This window comes from Caloenas nicobarica, chromosome 7, assembly GCF_036013445.1.
Source record: "Caloenas nicobarica isolate bCalNic1 chromosome 7, bCalNic1.hap1, whole genome shotgun sequence".
In the NCBI taxonomy this organism is placed as follows: Eukaryota; Metazoa; Chordata; class Aves; order Columbiformes; family Columbidae; genus Caloenas; species Caloenas nicobarica.
The window spans coordinates 18,842,539-18,870,333 of NC_088251.1; the positions used below are offsets into that span (position 1 = coordinate 18,842,539).

Below are 27,795 nucleotides of genomic sequence, written 5' to 3' on the forward strand. Positions count from 1 at the left end.
CCTATTTTCTAGAAATAGAGGTACATTGGTGTTTTTCTTTGAGGGGGTGTAATGATGTGTTAAAGATTCTTCTAGGCTCTTAAAAAAGACAATATATTCGGTAAGTGATGAGCTATATTCATCTTGGTGACAAATCCCCAGCTGCCTGCCCACACCATGATAATTTATGTATGTCACATTTTGAGTAGTCAGATGATGTCTTAGACACCAATAAGCATATGGCTGATTTTTGATGGGAACTGGGGAAGCCTGATTTCCACTGGTGTGTTGTCATTATGTAGGCTCTGGGTAGCAGGGTGAGCTGGCAGAGGGCTGTGGCAGAGGAGCAGAGTTGCTGTGGTTCAAGACTCTGTCAGCGACCTCCCAGAAGACTATGGATGAAAACAGGGCTGAAAAGTAGATGCAAAGACTTGGGGTTGAGATGAGAAGGACTTCTCTACCTACAGTGCAAGACAGGTCCATTGTACATTCAATTTGATGGAAATGAAACTGCTAGAAGCATCTTGCTCCTTCATTGAGGCATATCCATTTCAGTTTACAGGATCAGCAAAACAGGTAATGTTGTAGTGAAAATACCTACCTCTTGTGCAGAGCTGTACATCTGCAATACAGAAAAGTTGAATGCTGCTGCGTGTTTGGGTCAGCGCACCCATGTGGGGAATTGTTTTCCACACAGCTCTTGTTCCATCCAGTGTTTCAATCCTACTGTATGTGGGGCATGCATCAGAGATGTGCAGCTTAATTTAGCATCCATACTCAATGAAATGTGTAACCTGGTTCTTGTGTAGCTCTCTTCTGTTGCAGGTCTGAATGAGTAATAGTTATAACTTGTTTTACAATTGGGATGACTTAAGTATAGAGAGAAGATCTGCCTCAGTGGCAAAGCTGAGGCTGGAATCCAGATTTCCTGCATGGTTCACCAGTTTGTCCTTCCAAAGCCCAGATGAGCTGTGTAGCACATGCACACACGTCTCATGGGAGGGAGGTTGATCATGTGATTACAAGGTGGTAATGCTCTTGTCTAGGAGCAGAATGTTTTGCCATCAGATTTGAAAAAGAATTAGTGACTGCCAGCATTTCTGTACTTCTATACTCCCCAACTCCAATAGTTAAAACTGTCAGTGTGTTGTTTCACGGGACAGCTGACTGGTAAGAAATTGTAGTAACTGTAAATAACACAGTTTCTTTAACTTCAGGTCTCATTTCAGGATGGAGGAAGCAGCTGAACGCACATGGCAGCTGGAGGATTTACCTGGCAAAGCAGGGCAGCAAGAGCAAAGCCCTGATGATGGAGACGAAGCAGAAGTGCCCGGACAGCCTGCACACAGCAAGGACAAGCCACCCCAGAGCCCTGCTCTCCAGTGGGAGACTCTGGGCAGACAGTTTGTAGAGTATGAGCAGATGGCTCCATTTCTCGTTCCAGAAGAGCAACAGAGAAGGTTGCTGGACTTTCTTCCCCTCTTCTTAAAGGTTTGTTCTTCTTGTTGCCTTTAGTGCAGATGCCAAGGATGTAAATTTGAGTTTCTGTTGCTCTATCTGTTCTGTGATCACCCTAACTGCCAGTGGAGTTAATTGGAGCATGATCCCTTTGTCTAGGTGATAATTACTTTTATTCCATTGGGAGCCTGGGGAAACAGTTTATTGCCCTCATTTCATCTATCTAACCTGCTAGATTAGCATGAGAAAAGTATATGGGGAAGCACTGTTTACTTTCATAAGTGGCTAAACTCTATTTTTTATGTCAAGGGATATCTTGATGAGACAGGCATGTTTCAAAGTGAACTGTGAAAAGGTCGCTTCATGTCTACCTCATCTATTTTGTTACTTAGTGGGGTGCTGAGCACAGTTTCAGTCTGGAAAAACATGGTTGTGGCATGGAGCCAGCTAGAGGAAATGCAGGGGTACAGCCTTAAGATGGAATTTTTGGATTATGACAGTGCTAATGTCTAATTTTAGTGCTTGAGAGAGGAGTTTTGTTATAGGCAGGGAAACTGTGGCACAAGGAGAGGAAAATCATACTGTGGGTGAGGGACACAGCTGGGAATTAGAACATTTTAGTTAGCAGGCTGCCCTGTCCCATGCCCTAGAGCTTCCATCAGCCAACAATTTCTGAGATGGCCATACTGAAAGGTGAAACTGGAAGAGCTCTGTAATGAAAGGGAGCCCTAAGGGTTGATTTTGTTTGCTAGAGTGTGTGAAACATACAGGGAACTCTTCTGAGTGGACCAGAGACAGAATTGCAGAGCTTATACTGAGAGGAGCAGAAAACCTGACCTATCCTTAAATGTACTGTGGCCATGATGTAGTACAGAAGAATTGTTTTTCTCTTGAATTACCTTGAGTACTTACGGGTATGGCATTTGCGTTTTTACACCCTTTCACTATGTAGGTCTTTCAGAAAGAAAATAAAAACAAATTAAAACTGTATTTTAATGATGGCATATTTCAACCATCTGTACTTGTGAGTTTTCAGTGTTCTTGAGTGACCAAACTCAGATCCATACCTACTTAGCTGAGCTGGTTTTCTAAAAGGTCAGTGGGTAGTTAAGAAAAAAAAAGTTAATGACATGATCACTCTGTTTATATGGCAACATTGCGGGACATAAAAAGTGATACTCTGTAAAGAGAGGTACATTTTGAACTGCATGTGCAGGGAAATCACTGTGCTCAAGGCTATGAAATCATTGGTGTTCATGACAGTAAAGCAGGAATAACTTCCAGATAGTCATAAACATTTCACTCAGCTGGAAGGAGCATGAACCTGTGAAGGCTGTAAGCCCTGGTGCAGAGGAAGACTTTGAAATTGCTGTGGATGCTGGTGTCAGTTAACAGCACTGAAGTAAGTCAGTTATTGGTGTCAGTGTGATGCAAACAATTGAGTTATGGGTAGGATCTGGTGATGCCTATGCTGAAAAATTTGCTATGCTTGAGTGCAAGCTTGCCCTGGTCCAAGGCAGTGCAGACAAAATGAATGGAAGGATCTGAAAAGTCAGTGAGTGTACAGCCTGGAGTCTCATAAGCATCCTTCTCATTTAATCTAAATGGCCCTACAGATATTTTATGATTACTGAATAAAGATTTCACTTTTCACCACTTCCTCGCAGCTTTTGGATTTGTTTGCACAGAAGAGTATCCCTCCTGAACCAAAGGCTATATTTGAGCAGAAGAGCTGTTGTTCTGTTTATGTGCCCATCGCTGGAAATGAATCTCTCTCTGCATATGGCACCACGTGCTGGGTCAGGCTTGGCTCTCTTGGGAGCTCAACACCGCTTTATCAGCTCACAAAAACTCTGGCTTTGCAAAGGGGCAGCGTTCTCTCCTCAGCCTTCAAAGAACACTCTTTGAAGTCAGATCAGGATGGATAATCTGACAGTTTTCTATAGAGGAGCACCTCCTCATTCTATGAATCTGCTTTGTAAATGGCTTGTTGAAAACTGCACTGTTCTTTTCCTGACACAGCACAGCAGCAAGATACAACCTTTTTGCTTGGAGCAAGAGCCATCTATTCTGCTTTTCCTAGAGCTGTTTCCAGGCCTTCTGTCTTCCGCTTGAAGCTCTGTGGAAAACATACATCCTTAATGCTTTGAGGCTGTAAATTCATCCCAACAAAGGCAGACTTTGCTGTGGAAGATAGTCTCTCCAAACTGCTCCCTTCCACTCTTATAAGCAATGCATTGCAGGCTTTTTGTGCAATTCTGCTGAGGTTTTCCTTCCTCAAACTTACAATGAAATCGAAATTCCCAAATCTCAAGGTTTCTGAGTTCTATTGCAGCTCTAGTTTTTGAACACCATATAGTGAGCATGAAGTAAATAAGTCTTGCTGAGATGAGATTATACAGAACAACTTTAGATTTGCTGGTCACTAAGTAAGTATGAATAGCAAGAATGCCTTCCTTGTGAAGATCGTTTTTTGGAGTGAAACTTTCAAAGGACTGAGGAAGTTATTACTGAACAAAGGTGATGAAAACTATGAAATCCAGAAGTCTTAGGAATTAAAAATTGGACAGCAAAGCAGAAAAATGCTTATTTCTCATGACACATGAGAAACAAATTTTAGTACCAGTGGGTCAAAGGACAACTATTCCCCAGGAGATGAGCTGAGTATTGCTAAGGGACTGGCAATGTTTTGCAAATGTGCACCCATCATCTGTTAATCTTCTGTACGGCTGAACCTCACATACTTTAGGGTTGTAGAAACTGATTTCCTGAATTGTGGTAATGCTCACAAAGACAGGATTTTAAATTCCGAAAGGATATTTTGGCTAAGGAATATGTTCAGAATGGAGACATGAATTTCTGATTAGCTTAACACTGATTATGCACCCTAAGAGAGATCCTTCCCTTTTCTTAGGTGTATTAGTAGAATTTTGCAGTGCTTTGTAGGCATTTAAGTTCAGATGTGTGGCTAGAGCATATTGACCTTGCATCATTGATTTAGGAGCACATTGCAGAGGATCTGGCCCTTTGGCTTTGAGTCATCATGCACTTCCCCATATGACTTTTACTTCCTTCATGTACCAGCCTTCTTCTTTGTGCTAAGTCCCTAGGCTGGCTTGGGAAAACACATCTCAGTTTGAGGTGTGCATGTTATGAAGTTCTTACAGAAACTACCTCACTTCCTCCCGTTTAACAGATGACTTCTGCTTAAGTCCTCTCCCTCCTTGGAGGATTTTTGTTTTTCTTTTCCTTTCCTTGTTTGATCACACACATGCCAGTGTGTTTGTCTTTTTGTCTTAGAGTGCTTTAGCTCTTAGTTGCCTGGAGGGAGAGGGCACTAAGCAGGAGCCACCTGGGGTGTGGGGTTTCATTGCTCATTGATGCTCCTTGAAGTAGGAGGAAAATCGTAGCCATCTGCTTACAATTCAGGCCTAGGCTGGGAATCATTTTAATGTGCCCTCTGGATCTTCTCTTCTGGTGCCTCAGAAAGTAACAGAATGTTCTATTACATGGCTTGCTTTTGAGCTAGCATCTCTCTGTGAAGCATCGGATAGGAAGGACAGATGGCAGCAGCAGACACAGGAAACTTGTGGCAGAACCTTAAACATGTAGGAACAGGCTTAAGAGGAAGAAAGAAAACCAGATTACATTGATACCATATAATTTGAGTTTCTCTTGAAGGTAGACATCCCAGAATCCAGGTTGATATTCTTTCAGATATAGAACTTTTATAGGCTGAAAGATAAATATGGAACCGATTTGGTCTGTTCTTAAAGGCAGGCATATTCTAGGGGCTGGTGTCTGACCCACAGGAAGATCACCTGTAAAATAAAATCAGAACATTAGTGCCCTGGTCTGTAGTGATATGGACTAGCTAAATTTTTACACAATGGTAGCATTGCTGTGAACCTTTGATTACTGCTCTCTGCTGTGTATGATCTGAACTTCTAAAATTTATCCTGCTCTTTCTGTTAGCAGAAGAGCGAGTAAAATAGGTCCTTTCTGAAGTGTTCAGAGGGTGTTGCTCTTTGAGGCAGAGGGGCAGAAATTTATCACTGCCTTCTTCTGAAAAAGGGTATAGCTTAATGACAAACATTGTAGATTCATAAGTGGCTGTGGGTTTCTTGTAATTGTGTTTGCCCAGCTTGCTTCTGTTTACAGGTCTTCCCCCACTTCTCATCGGAGTTGAGAAATTGGTGGATCTTGCTCCTGCAACTGAGAGTCCCTGAGAATCTTTTATGGTCAAAAATCCATATGTTGATAGAAAATGAGTTGCTAGGCACACTGTGTGATTGCATTTCACTCTTTCATAGCCCAGAGAAAAGATTTGGTTACAATTCCAGAGCACAATGCAATAAAATGCAGTAAAAAGTAGGTTCATGTCTGATTGCTGACAGATGACTGGCACTTGGTGGGAAAAGAAATATCTTGTCCATGAGCTGCCACCAGCAAAGAACGAACAACTAATTGGAAGCAATGGTAAGGAAGGAAATATTGTTTGTAGGAGATCTTCTTTCACAGAGAGTTCCACTGATTTCTTGGCAGAGAGTATTATAGAGTATCTGCTCCAAATTATTTTAGGAGGACAGATGTCGTCTTATTTTTGTTACCTTTCTTTTATCATCTGGCCTTACAGCCTGATTTTCCTGAGCTTTTAGAGGGAGAAGACTTTTGTCAAGAAAATGTCAAGGTTGCTGGGGACAGAGGTGTCTCAGCTTGGTATTTAGAGGTGAATATTGCAGTGTTGCTAATACGTTGTGTGTAGCATTGGATGTTTTATATAAAAGTAATGGCACCTGATTCTGGGAGGCCAGCCGGGTACGATATTATTAGTCTACCAAAGTCAAGGCTAAGAAGCATTTGAGAGGGGATCTGTTTGTCAGACTCAGAGCAGTGAACCATCAAGTCTTGCTGTTGTTCTTGTCAGTTTTGCTTTGAATTGTTTGTCCATTCTTGATCAAGTAATTCAGAAACGTATAGATTGTTTGTAAAGTTGTCTATAAACTTATTTTCTTTGGCTAGCTATGCATTTAGGACTATACTTTCTTATTTAGGGATGGTAAACATGTACTGTCATCATCTCAGCATTTAAGAAGTGCATCTTTTCCATTATTAGCGCCGATCTGTACTTGTGATGTAAGCTGGCTTGTAATGTTGTAAATTCCTAGCCAAGTGGAGTTATCACTCCAGGCCTGGCAGCCTACATCTTAACCTCATAGGCAGATGGGTTAGGCAACTAATATTGCTGCAAAATCACATCCAGTGCCTTTTGGACTAGACTATTGTTGTTTTTTTAGCTCCTTTCCCTGTGTTTTCTTTTACTTCCCTAATTTGCAACAAAAATTATTTCTGTCCAGCAAGAAATGCTGATTTTTATGAGCCTTATTTTCTTCCCAAAATAAAGTAGAATTCTAAGGCAGATACTTTAAACAAACAAAAACACCGAAAAAACCACAAAGGATTTTGCTTGTTTATTTGTTCTGTGATTTTTTTTTTTTTTTTTTTTTTTTTTTTTTTTTTTGAAATTTACTGACTTGAAAGAATAGTTCAGTTTCAGGTGAATCTTGGCCAGTATACTGCTACCTGGGAGAAATACTCCTTTATCTGTATTACCATGGTTTATTTTTGACAGATCTGTTGCGAATGCTCCGTGAGAGCAGCAGTTCCAATCCCATTTAAGTCTTTAAGTATTTGAGACTGTGCAATGACTTGCTAAACAGAGAAAATACAATTTTAAAAAATGTATTCAATTGAAAACTCGGGTTTTGTTTCTGACTGGCTTTAGGTTTGGAGAGACCAGTTTTTGGAGAAGGATATACTTTTACTGAAGAATTCTTGGACTACTGTAGCTGTAACCTCTTCACGATAGAGGGTACTTAGGTTGTATTTTGAAAGGGGCTAGCATGCTTTTTGATACAACCAGTTAGTGACACGGGGCCTATGACCAATATTTACATTGTTTTGGTTGTATTCCATGGAGAAAATAATGTAAATGATCTCTAAGTAGATGCATTACGTGATTCAAAAGGTAGTTCCACCTTGTCTTCTGCATTTGTAGTGTCAGGCTCATGCCTGTCTGGCAAATGGACTACACTGGCTGGGGAGGGAATTTTGCAGGGGAGTGTTAGCTTTATGCTTGATTTTTTTATATGTATCAGTACTTCTCAACATACCAAAGACATGATGTATCAGAAAGACTTAACAGTTATGCTTGGATTTCAGACCTGGGAAGAATCTGCTGGAGTAATGGTATTCCCCAACATTCAGCTGTTAGCCAGTGAGGTTTCCAAGCTTCTGACAAAGGAAATTAAGAGGAACCTCAATGGCAAACCTGCAGGTAATGATCCCATACCATATCCACTGGATCCACTTATTCTGAGAATGTGCTGTCATTCAGCTGTCCTCTGTGCTTACTGTGAGGGAAATAGAGGGGCAATAGGAAAATGCTAAGTGTACCAAGCCAGATCTTTTAGTAGGCATGAGATGAGCTAGCGCTGTTTTTGGATGATTGCACTGAAGATCTGGCCTTGTATGCCATGCTGATTGTGGTTTTGGAACTTTCATAGCTGGAAATGTACAATACGGCAGCTATGCTGTAAAGAATAGTCTACACACTTTTCTGAGGAGCTTTCTTTAATGACAAAAATACTGTTAGGCACATGTGGCTTTCCTGGTGGCTGTTGTACATTCTTAGCACTGGACACCTGGCAGACTTTGAACTGTGCTGGTATTCCCAGTGAAGCTTGTTGGTTTGAAACACAGTTTACATGAACTGACCTGAGCCTGATGGTAGATCAAAATCCTTTTATATCCTTCTATTTACTTCAGTGGATTTTTGTTAAATTTGTCAGACCTGTTAAGAAAGTATCAATGCAACATTTTTGGCTTTCATTAAGGAATTAAAGTTTAACGTTTTTGTGGTAACAGAGGAAGCTCGTCTGGCTTTGGAGCAACTGCTACAACAGAAAGGTGAAGCAGAAGATGGCCGTTTGCTCCTGAAATCAGTGTATCTGCTCTCACAGACTGACTTGGTAAGAGAAATGAATACAAAGGGGGTTTCTGCCTTGCCTTTTTGTGTTTGTGTGTTTTGTTTGTGTGTTTTGCTTTGTTTTTTCCTTTTTATTTCAGAGAAGCTGGGCAGCCACCCCAACAATTAAACACCTAAGTCTCATAATGTTTGCGTTATCTGCAATGCTTTGTGCTTCAGCATGCCCCAAGTATACAGTCAGATAGAGGACATATCACCAGGTTTATAGTCCATGCTTTTATTAAAAAGGGAAGTAAGCACTCGGTGCTTTCAGATACCCTTTTTGTGTTGATCATCAGAGAGCTGTGGTTTTTTTCTAGTGTTCCTCTGATTTTGTTGCTGTTGTAGTTGGTTTTTTTTTTTCATTGTATATGACTGTTCTTCAACTGTTCTTTGTTGTTCCAGCTTACATATCGAAAAAATGACTAGTAAGGATCTGTCTGTCTGGTAATACAGTGGCTGGATTTTCTATCCTGATAACCTCTCATTTTGAAGCATTTCAAAGTCTTTCACAAACTCTACCTGTACAGCCATGCTGAATGCCTGCTGGCATCAGCAGGATAGCTTGCTAATGGGCATCAGGGGTGTGTTTATCCCTGTCACTGAGCTGAAAAGTTTGTCTCATCCTTATTCAGATACATGAAAATAAAATCTTGCTGTCAGCTTCTAGTGGACATTCTGTGTCATAGGGAGCTCTATAAAATTATATATAGTCACAGCATGAAGTTCCTGATGAGGTTTGTGTTTTTCACAGATTTAAGACGTTGCTATTTTTCATAACACACACACAACTCACAAAACTTCATATCGCAAACCTCAGCCTCGTGTTTAATTTGCTGCTGATTTTTGTTTTGATTATTGTGTGGCAAACAGAACAGGGCAAACACTGGGACTTCTCTGTAAATTGTACACAGCTGTAGTGAAGATGGGAAGAAATTAAGCGTTGAGAAATATTGTGGACAAACAGTGTCTCTTGCATTTACAAAAGCTATAATTAGAAGTGTGTCTGCAGTTATTCAGTATGTTACAAAAGCAAAGGCATTATAACTAAATTGCTGCTATGCTGGGTCAAGGAAGGAATGGAGAATTCATGCTTTTCACATATCAGGCCTCTGAAGCTGCAGGGTGTCCTGTGGACTAATGATAACGGGGGCACCGTCTGCCCCTGGACTTCCTGCTGTTTCAGGTGCCAGTTAGTTTGCAGGTTATGTGCTTTATTGACTGCAGGTCTCCTTATGCAAGACATAGTAAGTACCTCTGTCAAAGCTGTAGTTCAGCTGGAGTGGGAAGTCCTGGAAGCAGCTATTGCAGCACATGGTCAGTGCGTTTGCTTCTGCCAAGTGGATTTGGACAGCCACACTATACAATTGCTACACTTGTGTGCCCTAGAGCTCTTGTAAGGATAAAATGCTCAAGTAGCTCTTCCATCTGCTATGACTACAGTCACTGTGTAGAAACACAAGGGAACTGTGGTCAGCTTCTGGAGGGGCTGATTTTTATTTTCCTTACTTAGAGAATTACGTGGAACATCATTAGATCTGGCCTTCCAGCTGCTCTGATGCAGTGCCTGTACCTTTTCTTTACTTTTCCTCTGAAGAAAACCAGTGATGATGGAGAGGCAAGTGAAGATGACAGTCAAACTCAAGAAATGCTTGTTAAGGTGAGATGCACCCCTGGGAGTTCATTTGCCCTGAGTACTCAGATGTTCATTTAGGCTTTTAGCTGGTAATTGACTCAAACTGCCAAAAAAAGGAGTAAATTTGGACTGACAACCGTTGAACAAGCATCAGGAACATTATAAAACAATCTGAGATTATACCACTGTATCTCTTTTTTTGTTAAACAAAAAACCATGACTTTTTAAGTGGGAAAAATGAATTTAGAATATCCTAGTGGTAGTTTTACTTGTTCATCTCACTGCATCCTTTCTCCTAGCATTAGTATCAAACTATAATCCCCCTCTCTGAATGGATTTTTCTTCATGTCCCAAATATTTGTAGAGGGACTTATTGTAGCTGATGTTTGTTTGCTTTTCAGATAATGCTTAACATGTACAGAGAGGAACAAGGTGTAGAGGAACTTCTGGCAGCTGATAAGCTTCAGTCATTAATTATAGCAACTGCTACCCTCTGGGACCAGTGTAGCCACTCATGGAAAGTACCTACAGGCCGTGTGCTGCGAACAATTTCAAAGGCTCAGACGAAAAACAGCATTGTGTACCTACAAGGTTTGGTTCAGTAATTTGACTTCTCCTTTTCTCATAGCTCCACTGAGAATGAATTTTCAAGAGTGTCTCTGAGATGGATTTTGATCTCTACATCATCTAGTAGTCAGTCAGCTGCAAGGCATGGGCTGTTGGCCTCCTAGACAGAACCTTTATTTAGTACTGATATCCATTTGAAAACTGAAGTTTTTTTACACAAAAAATAAAATCACAGGCAAGATCCAATCCCACCTGTCCATGCTAATGTAGGCAAGGACAAGATGTACTATGTTGGATTTTTTTAAGTTGTATGACCCCATGTGTGAGCTTAAGGCTCATGTACATTCTAAATCCAAGGTTGAGGGTACTGTCAGAGGAACAGTATCTTTTGGGACAACATCATGATTGCTTGAGTTACATCCTGATTTCTTCCTAGGATTTGTTAGACTTAAAACACTTTTTAAAAAATTACTAAGAAGTGTAAACGCCATGAGTCTCAATTTCTTAGAAAGAAAAATTAGGTCTATAATCCACACTTTACTGTCAGTATTCCTTGTCATGGAGTAACTGTATATAGGTATTTTTATTTTTTTAAATAAAAATTTGGCTTCCTGGATGAGATTGAAAGACTGAGGAATAATAGATCTAAGAGTACTGAACTGTTTAGACATTTTGAAGCTGTCCTGGAAGGACTGGCCATCAGATTAGATAAGAAAACTGGGCTTCATTGCTCAGAGTATGATACATATACCCCATTACATATGCCTCATTGAGCAAAGAATTGATCTGTGAACTCTGCACAGAATGTGTGATTGACTTAGTACAAGACAAATACGTTAGCCTCTGCTTACCTTGTACTGAGACAGCTGGTTTCACTCTACGTGAATTTTGGTGGATGGGTAGTAAGTTTATACTCCTGAGACTGAATCAGCTTCTGGGGATAAACAAAGAAATGCATGCATACTTTAAAACCAGAAATGCTCTTCAGGTACCCTCTGAGTGCGATGGTCATAAATTCTCATTTTTTCTTTCTAGAAAAAGAGTTAACTGATTCCTGTTTTACTAAGAAATAACTCTTCAAACTTCTTGTTCTGTTTTTGTTAGCAACTTTGAACTTTCTTTGACAGTCAGTTCTTAAATACCTGCTGTATTTTTTTTCACACAGCTGTGGACTGCATTAAAATAACTGTTCAGAATCTCTTTAAACTGGCTGATACCCTACCTGCTTGTGATGTATGTGAAGCTGCTAGCATTGTCTTGTGCTTTGTGAAAGATTCCTACCCCATATCATCAGCTTTATTGACGGAGTTTGAAAATAATGATGGCTACCAACTTCTGCTAAAAATTTTACTCCGGTAAGCAGAGATGTTTTTAGTGAGCTTCTAGAGGATGGTAAAACTTCAGCATGCACGGTCGTCTCTTAAAACATGAATTATGTAGGTAATCTTGCATGGATGAAATGCTAGTAATAAAGACCCAATTTGGGGTCTTTCATTGCTGTTTTAGGAAGGGAAGCAATACATAACTTCTGCTGAAACCATAATGGAAATTAACAGTAGAAGTTAGTCTCTAGGTGGGATAGGGACTTACCATACACAAGACAAAGGGTCTTCATCAGTTAGTATTAGAGGGGGGATGTAGGTGAGAAACATGTCTCAGTTAAGGTGAACTCTTGATCCAGGAATGCAGTCAGTAAGGGAGGGAAAGCTGATCTCCTTGCTGTGCAGAAACCATCTAAACAAACAAATAAAAAACCACAACACCACCCAAACTTTTATATAAAAATTATTATGTTCTTCAGAACTGAGATGAATATGAACATATAAGGACAAACCCCAAGTTAACCCAATCAAAAGTAAAAATAGAATCTTTTACTCTTGTCTGCTTGCATTGTCTAACCAGACTCTGAGTTTGCTATGTCAAAACAGTACATTATACCACTTCCTCAGGAGCACTTAGGAGCTTCGTTCTCATTTTCTTTAATATCATATGAAGAAAGCATTACCAGGTATTCTCAATCTATTGTTATTTCCATTCTGGCTTTGTTTTTTCTTGTACTTCTCTAACACTTGTAAGAACTTTGGTCCCTGACTAGTATGTTAGATTGGGGGGGGATTGGGAGGTGAGTATTTTTTAAGTTGGATCTAGAGGATTGTATTTTGAATCATGAATCCAAAGATATCTGTAAGTATTATTTCTTTTGATTTTTGGATGGCACAAAATTATTAATCTACAATTGGAAAAAGTTTTGTCTCTTTCTGGCAGTGTTTGCTTTAGTTACCATAGATTGCCTAGCTTTGCATTATTTATAAGCTGTGTTGAGATGTATATTTCTGATGAAATTCTATCCATATGGGGCAGAAACACCTGATCTTTATCAGTAAGGGCTATGACTGCCTCATCCTTTTTAACTGATGTAACTAGGCTGGAGAGACAGAAATAGCATGCAGGTGCTCAGGGCTTCAGATGGGTCTCCCTTCCCAGCATATACTGGCAGAAAGGGATAGACAGAGAACTTCTTTCCTGAACATTTTGTGTGAACAGGTTTCCTCTTCTCTGATGTTTAGAATTTCTGTTTCAGAAAAAAAGAATCTTGCCAATTGCATTCTCATTCAAATGGATACTAACATTCACTCTGGCCCTTTTCTTTTTCTTGTTTAGATTAAACCAGAACATATTTGTCTTGTTTTCTTCTGAGATTTTCCTAACGTCTTCACAGAATCACAGAATGTTAGGGATTGGAAGGGACCTCGAAAGATCATCTAGTCCAATCCCCCTACCAGAGCAGGAACACCTAGGTGAGGTTACACAGGAAGGCGTCCAGGCGGGTTTTGAATGTCTCCAGAGAAGGAGAATCCACAACCCCCCTGGGCAGCCTGTTCCAGTGTTCCGTCACCCTCACTGAGAAGAAGTTTCTTCTCACATTTAAGTGGAACCTCTTGTGTTCCAGCTTGAACCCATTACCCCTTGTCTTACTGTTGGTTGTCACAGAGAAGAGCCTGGCTCCATCCTCGTGACACCCACCCTTTATATATTTATAAACATTGATGAGGTCACCCCTCAGTCTCCTCTTCTCCAAGCTAAAGAGACCCAGCTCCCTCAGCCTTTCCTCATAAGGGAGATGTTCCACTCCCTTAATCATCTTTGTGGCCCTTTGTGGTCTTGTATCAGTCTATTGCTCTGCTGCTAACCCATACCCAAATGCTACAGTTTTCCTTAAGAATTGGCCTCTCAGTACAGAATACGACAACGTGATAATCAGCTCTCTGCCCTTTGACACTCTCACTTCAGTCTAAACTATGGCAAAACTGGGGTTACAGTTCAAACTGTTTACTTAAATAGGAGAGACATGCCATCTTCATGTCTGATTCACAAAGCTGAGGAAATACAACATTTTTCCCTTCCAAAGGGCTGAGATTTTTCTGTTATTTATCTCAGTTAGCAAGTCCATTACCTTGTCAACCATATGCCTACCTTTTCATGTGAAGTGTCTGCTTTAATTTTTTGATCTCCCACAAAATTTACTTTTTTACTCCCCAAATCAGGCATTATTTTAGAAAGAATTTCCTTTTTCTTTTTTATTTAAAGTACACATGACTGGATGAAATTCCTGCAACATTTATCTTCAGAAGACTCTTACAGTGTCACTTCAGTTTTCTTCAGTTTGTGAGTTTTGTTCTGATTCAGAATGTGCCATCATGGTGTGGAGTTACTGTTTGTAAGATGGTTAAAAAAGTCACAGAAATAAGACATAAAGACAGTAAAATAGACGGGGGAGGAGCAGGGAGTAAAACGGGTAGGTCCTGTGTCCTCAGTACCTGGTAATATATTCAAACTGTTTGTATTACTAAGGCATGAACATATGACTGCCCCATGTTTTGTTCCTAGATGTGAGGGGTTGCAGCAAAATGAAGGAGACTCCTATCTGGATGAGATCTTGGACATGCTGACTTGCCTTACAACTTGTGGAAAAACTGAACTGAAAGTTTCTGGCAATATTGTACATCCGCAATTACCGCACTTTGATTTTGAATGGACAAAGTCTTCTGGTACAGTATAAATATATTTATGGCTATGTAGTTGGGTCATACAAAAGTGAAGCTCTGTTCATTATGTGTCTTAAGATGGAAGCAAGAGTCTCTTTTCTACGCGCTTAATGCTGCAGGAGCCTGAATGCTACCTACATCAAACTGAACTGACCGTGTCAGCTGTAGGGTCTGATCCAAGGTTGAGAACATGCCTCCCAATCATACCCCTCATGTCTGTGACTCCTGTTTCCACTCTAAGGCATAATTTAACATTATAGTTATGGTGTTTACAGTCTTAAATAGAATTGATGTGAGAATGATCTCGCTTGGTTTTATCCCACAGGAATGACAGTGAAGAATCTCCAGGCTTTTCAGGTGTTGCAGTCCATTTTCCAGAAAAGTAATGATCAGCACCTGTGTGGAAGAATCTTGACAGCTATTGGTACCATATGGGCCTGGGACACCGTGAACTTCTTTCTTCTAGAATGGACACTACAACCTATCAACAAGTTTACTGACATAATCCATTTCAAACCACATCCAGTCCAAGTCCAGTTCTTCAGACTGGTGGAGTCCATAGTGCTAGACCTGTCCTATGTCCCCCATGAAATTTTGAAGAAGGTTCAGTATTTGATAAAGGAAAACATAGTGCCATTCTGCACCCTAACAGCTCTCCGGTGCCTTCTCAGCATGACCAAGAAGGACCTGTTATTCAGTGACATATTCCGTGACTCTGGGCTCTTAGGGCTACTGCTGGCACTTTTGAGGAAGCAAGCCAAGATCCTGAGGAAGTCAGGTACAATTTAATGTCATTCACAATGTCTGTTGAAGCAGACAGGTCGATAGGAATGAATAAATCTCTTTCTACAGCTGGTTTACACATTTTATATACTGAGTAGCTAGATAAGTCAGCTGTCTTGCAGAGAATAAGTTTATGACATACTAAGCTGGGTCTTCTCTGAAATTTTGGTGGTTTATCGTTCAGTAGTATAAACAGTTCTGAGCTATTTGTCACCAGTGTACAATGAGTTATTCTGGAGGGTACCATTCAGCTCACACTTTTAAACAGGTCTCAATTTGGGTTTCTCTAAAATGCCAGCTTGAGAGCAGAGGAAGAGTGTTTCAGTGTTTAGTTCCTGTGAGAATAACACTTAATCTTGAGGACTGGTGATGGAAAGCAGTTTCTTGAATTTTGGCCATATATTACCTGTAATTACTACCATCCATTGTCATCTGATATAGTTATCTCCTACTATGAAAACATAAATGCGATAGTCCTGGTGTGGCAACTATGGGGTACGCCTGACTTAAAGGGACAGACTCACATATTTAAAAGTTTATAACTACTATTTTAAAGAAGGAGAAAATGCATGATAACATTTTCTGTACTGTATGAATTGGGAAGTGCCTTTAAATTTCAGCGCAATAGTCATTTAGTAAAGGAGAAGGGACACAAAATACTAGCTATAACTTCTGATGCAAGAAGCACAATTTAATTATTTATACATATTTACTCCAAGGAAGAGAAAGAATATGAATTGCAACAGAAGTTCCAGAGTGCAGGCATGCATTACCTACAAGGACACTTAGATTTGCATTCTTGATACCAGAGAACTAGAATTTTGTGCAAGAGTGCTTAGACAGGGATTGTGAAGATAAATATGAAGGTTCTTGAAAAGATACCTTCTGGTTATGAGCTGGTGCACAGGGTCTTTCTTCTGTCTTTGCATTAATTTCCCATTTTAGATCACTTGGTGATGTAAATTTTATAGTGATTGAATGGCTACATAATTTGTAAATTTAAATGTACAGATAAAGAGGGACAGGTAGAAAGACACTGTGTGAAGCGATCACTATTTCCCTCTTTTGGTTTCAAGAAATTTAGCTTGCAAACTTCAGGACTTTCAGATCTAAAATAACCTGCCTTACAGTGATCCTGGAAATGTTTGCCTTTGAACATGCAGAGGTTTCTGCTCTTCACTTTTAGTTTAGATACTTAAGTACTCCCTGTTGCCATATTTTATCACTTCGTAGCTCATAATCTGCGATGTTGTTTTATTTGTGTGTGTTCCTACCAGGTATCACTAAAGAGGTAATTCTACCTGTTCAGAAGTGGAAACACCACTACCACCAGTATTGCCTGTAGTTATGCAGGAGATCTGAGCTGCAGACCGTAGAGTCAGACCTGTGTTTCCCAATCCCAGACTTAGACCTTGATTATCAGATAATTCCATGTCTGTATTTTGCTGCTCATTTTAGGGTTGAAGTAGCCTGTAAGTAGTATTTAAGAGAGAACTAGAATTCACTGAAGAACTGGTTTTCCTTTTTAGTTTAATATATTTTAGTTACAATTGACTATGTCTTACATAAATTGTATTATGACTTTTAATATACTGACAGCTGGAACACATCTGCCTGGTCTGGAAGAAGGCACTGAGAAGGAATTAAATGCTGTGATGCTGAAGATGGTAGCTGCCCTTACAGTGGGTTCCGTGAGGAACACTGGTAAGAAATGGCATGACTGCATTACCTTAATGATATTTGGTGGTAGGAGGCCATGATACTGCTTAAGGAGCACCAACAAATTTTCTGACTTTTGTGTTTTAGTGACAAGTGGAAGACAAAAGCTAGAAGTGTGGGGATAACAGTGTTACAACAGTAAGAAATATGGCAAAGATATTCTCATCCTGCATAATGAGCCTTATCCCAGTAGTGACCCTGCTTCCCTTATCCATGTGGATACGCCTGAGGTGTTTACACAGAAAACACAAACTTACCTCGTCGAAAACAAAACTGTATATGTGTATTGTTTGTTTATCTAGATTTTCTTCCATGGAATCTCCTATTTGACATTTGATAGGATCAGGCACAGGCCGAGTAACACTCCTACATTTAGTATTGGCATACCTAAGTAGTGTACGTGTGGGGAATCCTGTGGAATATAGTAATACAGAAGTGAACTCTTCTTAATATGGGAATCCATTCACTTAATTCACTCTTGATTCCTAGAATCATCGTGTTTGCATCATCTTACACAGTGCAAGTATATTGTTACAAACTATCAAACAGTCCCCTTCGAAAACTAAAGAGAGATTTAAGTTGAAAACTAATAAGGCATCTTTTCCTTTTTATTTATTATTGTATTGGGAAGCTGTCTTCTGTGATGATTAGAAACCATGGTCATCCAGTCATTTTATCCCTAGTTGTTCTTGTGCCCTTAATTTTTTTCATTCTTTTTCTTCAGTTTTCAATGGTAATCTCTCTTCCCACATCTCTCAAGTCCCTGAATCTCAAGACAAGGGACTGAGGGAATGAAGTCCCTCCCATCGTAAGTGAAGATCAGGTTCAGGACCATCTGAGGAAGCTGAACATACACAAGCTCCCAGGACCCCATGAGGTGCATTCTAGTGTTCTGAGGGAACTGGCTGATGTAGTTGCCAAGCCACTCTCAATCATATTTGAAAAGTCATGGCAGTCAGGCAAAGTCCCTAGTGACTGGAAAAAGGGAAACATCACACACATTTTTAAGAAGGGTAAAAAGGAGGAACTACTGGCCACTCAGCCTTACTTTCCTGCCCATTAAGATCACAGAACAGATCCTCCTGGAAGATGTGTCAAAACATATGGAAGATAGGGAGGTCATTAAAGATGGCCAACATGGCTTCACCAGGGGGAAAATTGTGCCCAACTAATCTAGCGGCCTACTATGATGGAGTAACTGCATCAGTGGACAAGTGAAAAGCTACAGATGCCATCTATCTGGAGTTCCGTAGGGCCTTTGATATGGTCCTCCACAACATTCTTGCTGCTGAATTGGAGAGATACAGGCTTGTTTGATACACTGTTAGCTAGATAAAGAATTAACTAGATAGCCACATCCAAAGTCAATGGCTGAATGTCCAAGAGGAACAAGCCCCAAGGGGTCTAATAAGAAAAGACAGAGAGAGACTTTTAACCAGGGTTTGTAGTAACAGGACAAGGGGCAACAGTTTTTAACAGTAAAGAGGATAGATTTAGATTGGATGTAGGGATGAACTTCTTCACCATGAGGGTGGTAAGGCACTTCAACAGATTTCTCAGAGAAGCTGTGGATGCCCCATAGCTGGAGGTGTCCAAGGCCAGGTTGTAGGGGGCTTTGAGTAACCTGTTCTAGTGCAAGGTGTTCCTGCCCACGATGAGGGGTTGGAACTAGATGATATTTAAGTACCTTCCAACTCAAATCATCCTATGAGTCTACAATGTTTTTTTTTTTTGTCTTTAGCTCAACCAGCTCTTCTTCTTGCCTCCTGCTGTATCTGTAGAAATGTGGCACTTCATACTAACACTGAAAATATGCCTGTGAAAACTAAAAGTAAAGGATAGTTTGAGTAACAAATGATACTGTATTTGTCCCCAGTTGTTCTGAAGGACTATGGAATGGTGCCATATATCAAGATATTTTTGGATGATGAATGTTACAGGAGTGCTACTCTCAGCATCTTGGAGCAGCTGTCAGTCCTCAACTATGAAGAATATATGAGCATTATTATTGGGGCCCTCTGTTCTTCTACACAAGGGGAACTACATCTGAAACTAGATCTGCTGAAGGTAATGAATGTAGCTTCCCACTTGGCTCTTGTTTTCCTGGAAACTGCTTGGCTTGTGGCAAATTGCTCTTAATGTCACCCCAGGCACTGTGGGTTTTTTTCAATAAGCTAAGTGAAGAAGAAAAAAGAGCTGTGGGACAGTTTTTGATTATAGTAAACTAGGTGCTTTGATTTTTAGCAATGTGTGTGTGGTCAATACTTTCACTCAGTATCAGATTGTGAAGTATTTTGAAGACTTAAACAGTAATGCAGGTCAGAGAAAGAGATACAGTTGTATGAATGGTTCTATGTAATGTGAGAGAGAAGGGAGAAAAAAATGTGAATGAAAATGGAGGAGATGTGGAGGGAGGATGTGAGGAGAGGTAAAGGAGTAAGATTGTAATAGGCAGAGTAGGCATAAGATGAACAGCTTGATTCAGGTAAGTTTCCAAGCTTGAAACTTTGCTGTTCTTAATTTTGTCATCTCTTGCATCATAGACCAGTGTCATGGAAAAAGAGATTTGAGATGATGGAGAGTCTTATGAATATTTGGAGGAAGAAATTAGAACTACTTTTAGCCTCTACTGTGTTTATAGAGGGTCTGATCCATAAGCAACGAAGCAGGGGAATCAGTGTGCTTTATTTTGGTTTAGAACATAGGCATCAAACTGAAAAGCAGTAGTGTTGTAAGTACTGATTTAAAGTTTCATTCTACCTTCTCTGCCAAGTGTGAACTGAATTCACCTTTCAGCATAATATGGCAGCTGTTTCCGTGACAAAAGAACGATGTTACTTTAAGAAACCAAAATTGTGACAAAGTTTATAGCTTTGATTTGAAACAGTAAACTTTAACAATATTTGTGGAAAAGTAGAGTATGGTGTCCAAACTAATATGAAAATAAATGCAACTTCAGTGTCTAATTTTGACAAATGATAACTGTATTAAAACATAATGTAAGCAAATGAATTTATTGTCTACATCCATTGGGACTGTGATTGTGTTACACATAAATTCAGATTGATTTGCTAATATATATTTAGCTGTTAAAGCCTGAATGCAAATGCAATTAGCACTGCTGTATTCCTGTGTGGCATGTGGACGATTATGAGGAATAACAAATAATGGAATGTGAAATAAATTCTGTTAACGTTAACTGAGTTAGGGGGTTTCCAGCAGACATCAGTTTTATAGATTCAAGACAGAGGAATAATAACTCATAGGCGATTAAATTCTAACTGAGTTAGAGCTGGAGGAAATGTCATTACTGTTGACCTTCTCTGAAACGTGTTAAAGCCATCCTGATAACTTCAGCTCTGAGTTATTAAATTTACTCCCTGTTCAGAAGTCTCTGCCTTGTTTGATACATTATCATACAAAATTGAATGACAGTAATGGAGTTCCCTCTCCAATTCTGGCAACCCTTTCTTGCAGTCCTAGATCCTGTTACATGGAGGTATATTTGTGTTAGAAGCTGTTTCTCTTTGGGAGGTTGTGAAGCGAACTTCTTTCACTGGATATCAGTTGGGAAACTTTATATGCAAAATTAGCCCTTTCCAGTGTGGAAAGGTACAGCCTCAGATTTGAAATGTCCCTGGTGCCTGAAAGAGCATCATATTTACAAAATGAATTGTGCAACAGTCCAAAAACCTGGGATGGATTACATTCAAGTACAGTAGACTTTTTCCTTGCAAGCTCTTTTTTTTTCTTATTAATTTTACTTCCAGCACTACAACTCTTAATAATTTATCTAGATTTGTTTTAAAATGGCAAGGTCATAGAATTCAAAATTTACAAATGGTATAGGTTGGTTTTTATGCATGTGTAATATTGGCAAGTGGCATTCACTTATAACCTGCTTTAAGTCCATTGAAGTTAGAGAAAATCTAATGACTCTGTCTTGGAATATGACTCTTCATGGCTTTTTTCCTCCAAAGTGTTGTGCGGACTTTAAAAAATACCTCTGCTAAGAAAGGGAGTTATTGCCTTTCTTAACGAGGAGAGCCTGCTGCTTGCAGTATTCTTTGGGCCATGCTGTGTCACTTTTTTTGAAAGGGGTCTACTCAGTCATATGAGCGAAAATCTAGTGTGGCTTCTCGTGTATTCAGGGCTATAGGAAGACTTGCCTGTAGAGAGCTGCGCTGCCTTCTCAGTTTCTGTATGAGGCTATTTACAATTGAATTTCTGATTTATTTAAGGCAAAAGCAATTTTCTTGGGAGAGTCTGAGAAGACTGATGGAACAATAGCCAAAAGTCTGAAACAATACCTCTCGCCATAGCGACTAGGATATGTAACGCAGGAAATCTGATTTCTTTGCTTATTCCTGTGAGCATTATCCCTTACCTGCCAGGTTGACCCCATGGGATGCTCCTGAGTCTGCATTCAAATCTTGGTTGTTGGGCTCACTGAGTATATGGGGCAAGGGAGGAGGAGAAAAATTGTGCAGTGTTGACCTTTACTTTGACCAACTATTTTTTTTTCAAATAGTGAAGTTTCAGGGAAATAATTTTGCTACAAACTTGCAATTTTAAAATATTCTAAAGCTTTTTTATCCCTTGGTTTAAGTACTACTTTTGTCGTCTTGCTTCCCAATGTTTGTAGTCACTCCTGAAGATACTGGAGAGTCCCAAGAGCCATTCAGCTTTCAGAATGTGCAGTGGATTCAATGGACTCCTGTCCCTTCTCTCAGACATGGAAGGTGCATTGCAGGACCCTCCATCTGGGCTGTGGGCAGCAGTAGGACAGAATTGCATACTGGAACTTGTTTTCTACACACTTCAGGGGATAACAGCAGCCCTGCACCTGGACCCTGTCAACAGCAACTTCTTCCAGAAGAATGGTCTCTTTGAAAAGATGGCAGAGGATCTTGGGTCACTGGGATGCTTCTGGACACAACGGGAATGGCAAATTCCTCTGAGCCTTGAAAAGACAAGGACATTTACAGAATTCTTAGATGCAGCTTTCTGCTCTTCAGAACCTTTCCCAATGTGGCTAAAGAACTGCATATGGATTCTGAATTTTCTTGATCACATGGTCAAAGGAACCCTCCATCTGGAGAGCTACTTCAAGGAGAGAAAGACAGAGACAGGAGAGGCATCAAGAGATGATCAAGAGGCACCCCAAGCTCAAGAAGAGCATCCCGTTGCTTTCAACAGGCCAGGCAACAAATTATCTGTCTCTGCCTATAGGCTATGGGGAAACCCTGAAGAGAAGTAAGTCTTTACCTCACTAAATATAACATTAAGACTGGTATATGCATTTGTATGGTAGTAAATTGAGATAAGGTGTAACATAACCTACCTGGAACAAACAAATCAGTGCTAGTCCCAACTCCCAGGCCTCCAGATGGCAGAAATCACCTCTTTTGGAAAGTTAATTGATGGTAAGCATTGGGGTATAAGTGTTCAGTGGAACACTGGGACACACAACCCTGAGAGTTGCAGAGTTTGTGCTCAAGGTTCTTACTCATGCGATGTGGGAGGAGGACTGGGCTCTAAGGCAAGGGCTGCTTGGACCTGAAGCTTGCCTTTAGTCTCTGCTTGAATCTGCCCCAATCAATGTTGACATTTTCAATTATGTGGAAATCTGTTTCCAGTCACCTGACACATTAAAATTAAAAAAACCAAAACAAACTGTCTTAAGTGCTCCCTCATGCACGTGTGTACAGACACACACACACTGTCACTCATTTACTCACACAGCTGAAACAGAGAAAGCTGGAAAAAGAATAGTAATATTAACCTGCCTCGTATAACAAATTATTATATCAAAGTATATATCCTTTGTAGGAAGGAAAGACTATACCAGAAATCGATGTAGCTGTCAGCTATGAATCAATTCTGAATAGCTTAAATTTCATAACTCATGAGGTCTTCTGCCCCTTCATGTGTCTGTAGCTTTATCTTGGATCTCTCAGTCCTTTTCTCAAAAACGTTTCTGGTCAGAGTTATGCTTAAAAGGTAAAGTTTATAACTGTGAGATTCCTTCAGCCCTTATTATAGGTTATTTCACTGTCATCTTCCAGTTTTATTGAACAAGTCATTAGGTCTGCCGCTTGTAGCTAGCAGTCACTGAAGTCAGCATAACTTTTGTTCCCTGAGTACTGAGGTAGGCAGAGTATTTCTAGTCATATTTGTACTTGTTTGGAGCTACTAGAAAAATCTGCAGGAGATTTCACTGCTCCTTGTGCAACTGATTTTAAAATAGTCATAGAGATGTTTGCTCCCTGTTCACTACTCTTAGAATTATACTGGAAGCTTCTGGTTAGATGCTCAGTGCTGGGGAGAGGACTTGGTGGCTCAGGAGGAATGGATAGTTTTCTAAGTAGATCTTCCTAGCCCCATTTGAGAGAATGTGGGTCGGTGTGTTGAGAGAGTATGGGTGGTGGTGGTTGTGAGAAGTTCATAGCCTGTAGCTTGAGTGTGTATAAGGGAGGGTCAGGGAAGATAAAGGAGAAAGAGTAGATCAGTGGCAATGCTGGGAAGAGTATGGCTCTGTCTTTTGCCTGTCTTTCTCAGGTTACTCGATCTGAAACATAAAGCAAGGCTTCCTAGGTCCTTGTGGGTTTTTTTGCCTGCTGAGCTGTGAGGCTGTGCAGTAACTGAATGAATGCCACTTCTAGAGAAATGAATCTTGTAAACTGGGATCCATTCAGTTCATGGTGTCTGGTTTGGGGCAGTTTGGCTTTGGTTCTGGGATGTGAAGGCACAAAAGGAAGCCAGATTAGCTAGAGGTGGCTGGAGAGTGTCCGGGACAAGAGTATGCAAACACAGAAGATGAATATTCACAGCTTGCCAGTACCTCTTCAGGTCATACAGCCTGTATCCTTTTCCAGCAGTAAATTTTCTGAAAATAAAAATAAATCAAGTTCCCAGAGTTCCTGCAAGCCTGTGGTTCCCCTGATGCAGCTTCCTCTTAGCTATACTCTGTGCTCACACTTCCTCCAGAAGAAGGCTTCAGCCTGAGGCTATGTAGCTATGTAGCTTGGAAAGGAGGAACTTGAATGCAGTCAGTGTAAGTGGCCTGTGATGCAGCAACATGTATTTACCATCCCTGCAGAGGGGGAAAGGAGCTGATCCTACAGGGGCCTGTGACTGAGACATAAGAAAATCAGCATTTTAACTGGATAAGACTCTAGCCCCTTACACTATCCTCTGGTCAATGATGCTTGGTCACAGGGGAGTCGGCCCTTTCATTCCTATCTGAAAAACTGCTCTCTGTGTTCCTGTTCCTGCGCTGATGTTCAAAACACCTGCTGTGACAGGTCGGGTCTCTGGTTTTCCTTTTGCTCCTGGTGCTTGAAGATAGCTTGCTGCAAGCTGTGTTAACTGAGGCTGATCTTTCTTTGCGGGGGAAGCCACTCCTCATGCCCACCCTAGCAGAACTGCTGCTGCAGCTGCTGTTACCACAGACTCACTGTGCAAATGGCTCTTCTGGTTCTTTGTGGCATCTCATTTTGTCCCCAAACTCTCTTATTTGTCTTTTAACTAGTAACCAGTGCAGAGCAGATCTAAGATTCCCACCATGATACTGATGGGGTAGATGGAGTGGAATTATGAGGCTGACTGAATAGCTCTAAGGCAGAAGTATGAGAGATGAAATATTTGCAGGAGTTGGTACATGGAGACAGCTTTTATATTAAGACAAGCCAGAAAATGAGGGCCTCTTACAAAACCACAGGGAAGGCTGGAGATAAGGCTTATATGATATGCTTAGAGGGGAGCAAGTGTGCAGTGCTGGCAGGGAAGCTCAGGTATAGTTCAATGCTGGTCAGGGACTCTGGATTTTCCTTCTTTGTTCTTCCTTCTTAACAGCCATGGAGAGTGATAAATCTGCTGGGCAGTGCTCAGGCTAAAAATGAACTTGTTCTGGGGAGCACAGCCATAGCAGGAAAATAGACTGAAACTTTGATCCTATTGATACTATTTGGCCTGGATTTTTCTCTTTAAACTTAGTTAGGGTTTTTGAGGGGACATAGGAGGAGACTGTATTTTCAGTGTGTACTTTTTCTCGTTTGGCATTTAAAGACTTGCAAACATTCTCATCAAGTACAGGTGTATGTGTCCACACTGGAGCCACTGCTGCAGTAAGTATTTATACCAGATCTGATTTTGATTCATTACACAGAAAATATTGCAAATGAGAGATTTATTTGAAAGTATCTTTCTTGAAAGTGCAGTAAGAATTATTTGTCACTGTGTGGCAGTATGGTACACATTACTTGCTGCTCAGATGGATGATAATTAGAGCCTTTTTACCCTCCTTTAGTTCCCTTGTAAAAGCTTTTTTAACGCTCACTCTTTTATATGTACTCTTTGTTTCATACAGTCCATAAAGCATATTGTGCTTTATTTTTTCAGTCTAAGTTTGGCTGTTAGATGTTGTCTTTTATTTTCTCATGAGATCTATTTGGGACAAATATTTCTAACAGTGCACACATTACAACTCTGATTCAAAGGTGCACCCAGAAATGCTGATTATACTCTGAACATGATGAGCTTACAGTGCATAAACTAGAGTTACTGCTATGCTCTGGCTTCGTCTTTGAGATATATCTGACCTCTGGCCTCCACCATGGCATAAGCAGATCTCTGTCGTAACTCCGATGCCTTAATTCCTTCCTGTGCCTGAGTGTACAAAGTCGATATGGCAAAAATGAGAACTGCTGGGGAAGCACAGATATTTAACTTTGTTTTACTAGTTTAGCCAGATTCTGGTGTTCAAAGGGAAGGGTGGCATACTGATTTCATCAAGACTGTCTTATCTTTGCTTATTGCTATTATGGTTTGAAAGTACTGAAGTTGTTGTCTGACTAAAGTTACAAACTGCTTGAAAGTAGAAAATGTGACACTAGTTCTGAGCTGATGCATGAGAGATCCCTCTGGTTGTCTATTCTCTGTATTGAAAGTACCTTCAAAGGCAATGTTTCTTTAAAGAGGCTGGTGCACATCTTCAAACATGCAGGTCCCCAAGATGTGAGCTCATGAGCAAGTTCTGTCCTGTCTTTGTTACTCCAAGGCTTCCAGCTGTTCCAGGTCATCTGTATTGTTTACTTAGCTTCAAATGTGGACCTTGGTTACTGTTAGGAGGCTTTAATGCTATACTCTGCTGGAACATTATTGAGCTCTCTTTGCTGTCGTTAATGATGGTGATAAGTCTTATGCAACTTTTTCCTGCAGATGGGAAACAGGAGACTGTACCATTGTACATCCTGGTGCTGTCTGTGTTATGGTGAGGTTGCTGCCAAAGCTGTACAATGAGGGACATGCTCAGGTGAGTCTGAACAAATCAAAGTACCATCTAAACAGTGTCTGCTACTTTTCTGTAGCTTCATTTCCAAAAATTGCTTACTCTTTGCAGATGTGGAAGTACTAAAATTTACCTAGAACACTGGCAGGAGGAACAGCACAAATTTTACTGAGTTAACAGATACAACAACAAAGGCTCCTGGCTATCGGTTTGACTAAGTGTTTCTATACCTGTCTGATGCAGTACATGGGTCTTGGTCTCAGAATATTTACTGCAAAGGCACAAGTGTAAATGTCCCTTGAAAATTGTTTAAAATATTGCTAATGGACCTAGAAACCAGAACGGTCTGGCTCTTTAGGCCTAACAGCCCATAAACTTTCAATGAAGCTTAGAATCTGCTTTGCTTTGTCAAACCTTCCATACACATGCCCACTCTAAACAAGTATATTACCTATATTGTATCTGCTATCTGGTCTAAAATATTTCAATACAGCTAAAGCACATATGAAGGGACTGAAATAAAATCACACTGTTCACCCAGAGCTATGGAAGGTGGAAGTGCAATTAACTGCTGGCATATCCCAATTTCATGTAGTGGAACTAAGCTAGTAGTTAGTGAAATTTTCTTAATTACACTAATTAATTTCTGAAAAACAAGTAGAACAGTTAATTGGATGAGAGAGAGTGTCATCAAGAAACTATTGGAGTTGACTGAGCTGTATGAGAGAGAAAGCCTCTCATGCTCAGTAGATGGCAGTGTTCTTAAAAATATGATGGGCTAGAACACAAATTCCAGCAATTTCAGTTATGTATTTAAGTGCATTCATATTTTCTTCCTTTCTCACTCCTTTTTTCTTAGTCAACAAGAAATTATTACTGATAATCTTTGTTTAATACTGCTGTTGTGAATAGGATTGCCTCAGGTCAAGTGGGACTGTTATGCAGAGTCCTGTGTCAGACTTCGGCTAGGACTTAATATATTTCCTAAAGAGTGTTTCATAAAATTACTCACAGAAAGGATAGAAGAAAAACTGAATTTTTCTGGCTAATTCTATTTAAAAGTAGGTGACAGAATAAGCGGAACCTCATGTCCTGTAGTTCGGGCTGCTCCTTGATGCTGCCAGCTAGTGAAACAAAAGGCTGTACTTCAGGACCTTTAATCACAACACATACCACTGCATGAACCCTTATGCAATGACATGCTACTTGGAACATGAGAGTTAGGTGAGATCTGATGCAAAAGGTGAACCTCAATGGCTAGTGAAGGGGAGCTACTTGGAGGAAGGAT

The 27,795-nt window shown here is 40.3% G+C and overlaps 1 protein-coding gene across 1 annotated transcript in view; it reads left to right on the plus strand.

Annotated features, from left to right (window-relative positions):
* Positions 1-1,209: 1,209 nt before the first annotated feature.
* Positions 1,210-27,795, plus strand: part of WDFY4 (WDFY family member 4) — a 148,688-nt gene continuing 122,102 nt past the window's right edge. The window contains exons 1-12 of the mRNA XM_065638992.1: positions 1,210-1,470; positions 7,660-7,774; positions 8,365-8,468; positions 9,978-10,124; positions 10,502-10,691; positions 11,833-12,022; positions 14,556-14,716; positions 15,039-15,491; positions 17,096-17,200; positions 19,092-19,282; positions 21,861-22,471; positions 26,438-26,531. Of these exons, the coding sequence (XP_065495064.1) occupies positions 1,210-1,470; positions 7,660-7,774; positions 8,365-8,468; positions 9,978-10,124; positions 10,502-10,691; positions 11,833-12,022; positions 14,556-14,716; positions 15,039-15,491; positions 17,096-17,200; positions 19,092-19,282; positions 21,861-22,471; positions 26,438-26,531 (2,622 nt within the window). The remainder of the gene's footprint in view (positions 1,471-7,659; positions 7,775-8,364; positions 8,469-9,977; positions 10,125-10,501; positions 10,692-11,832; positions 12,023-14,555; positions 14,717-15,038; positions 15,492-17,095; positions 17,201-19,091; positions 19,283-21,860; positions 22,472-26,437; positions 26,532-27,795) is intronic.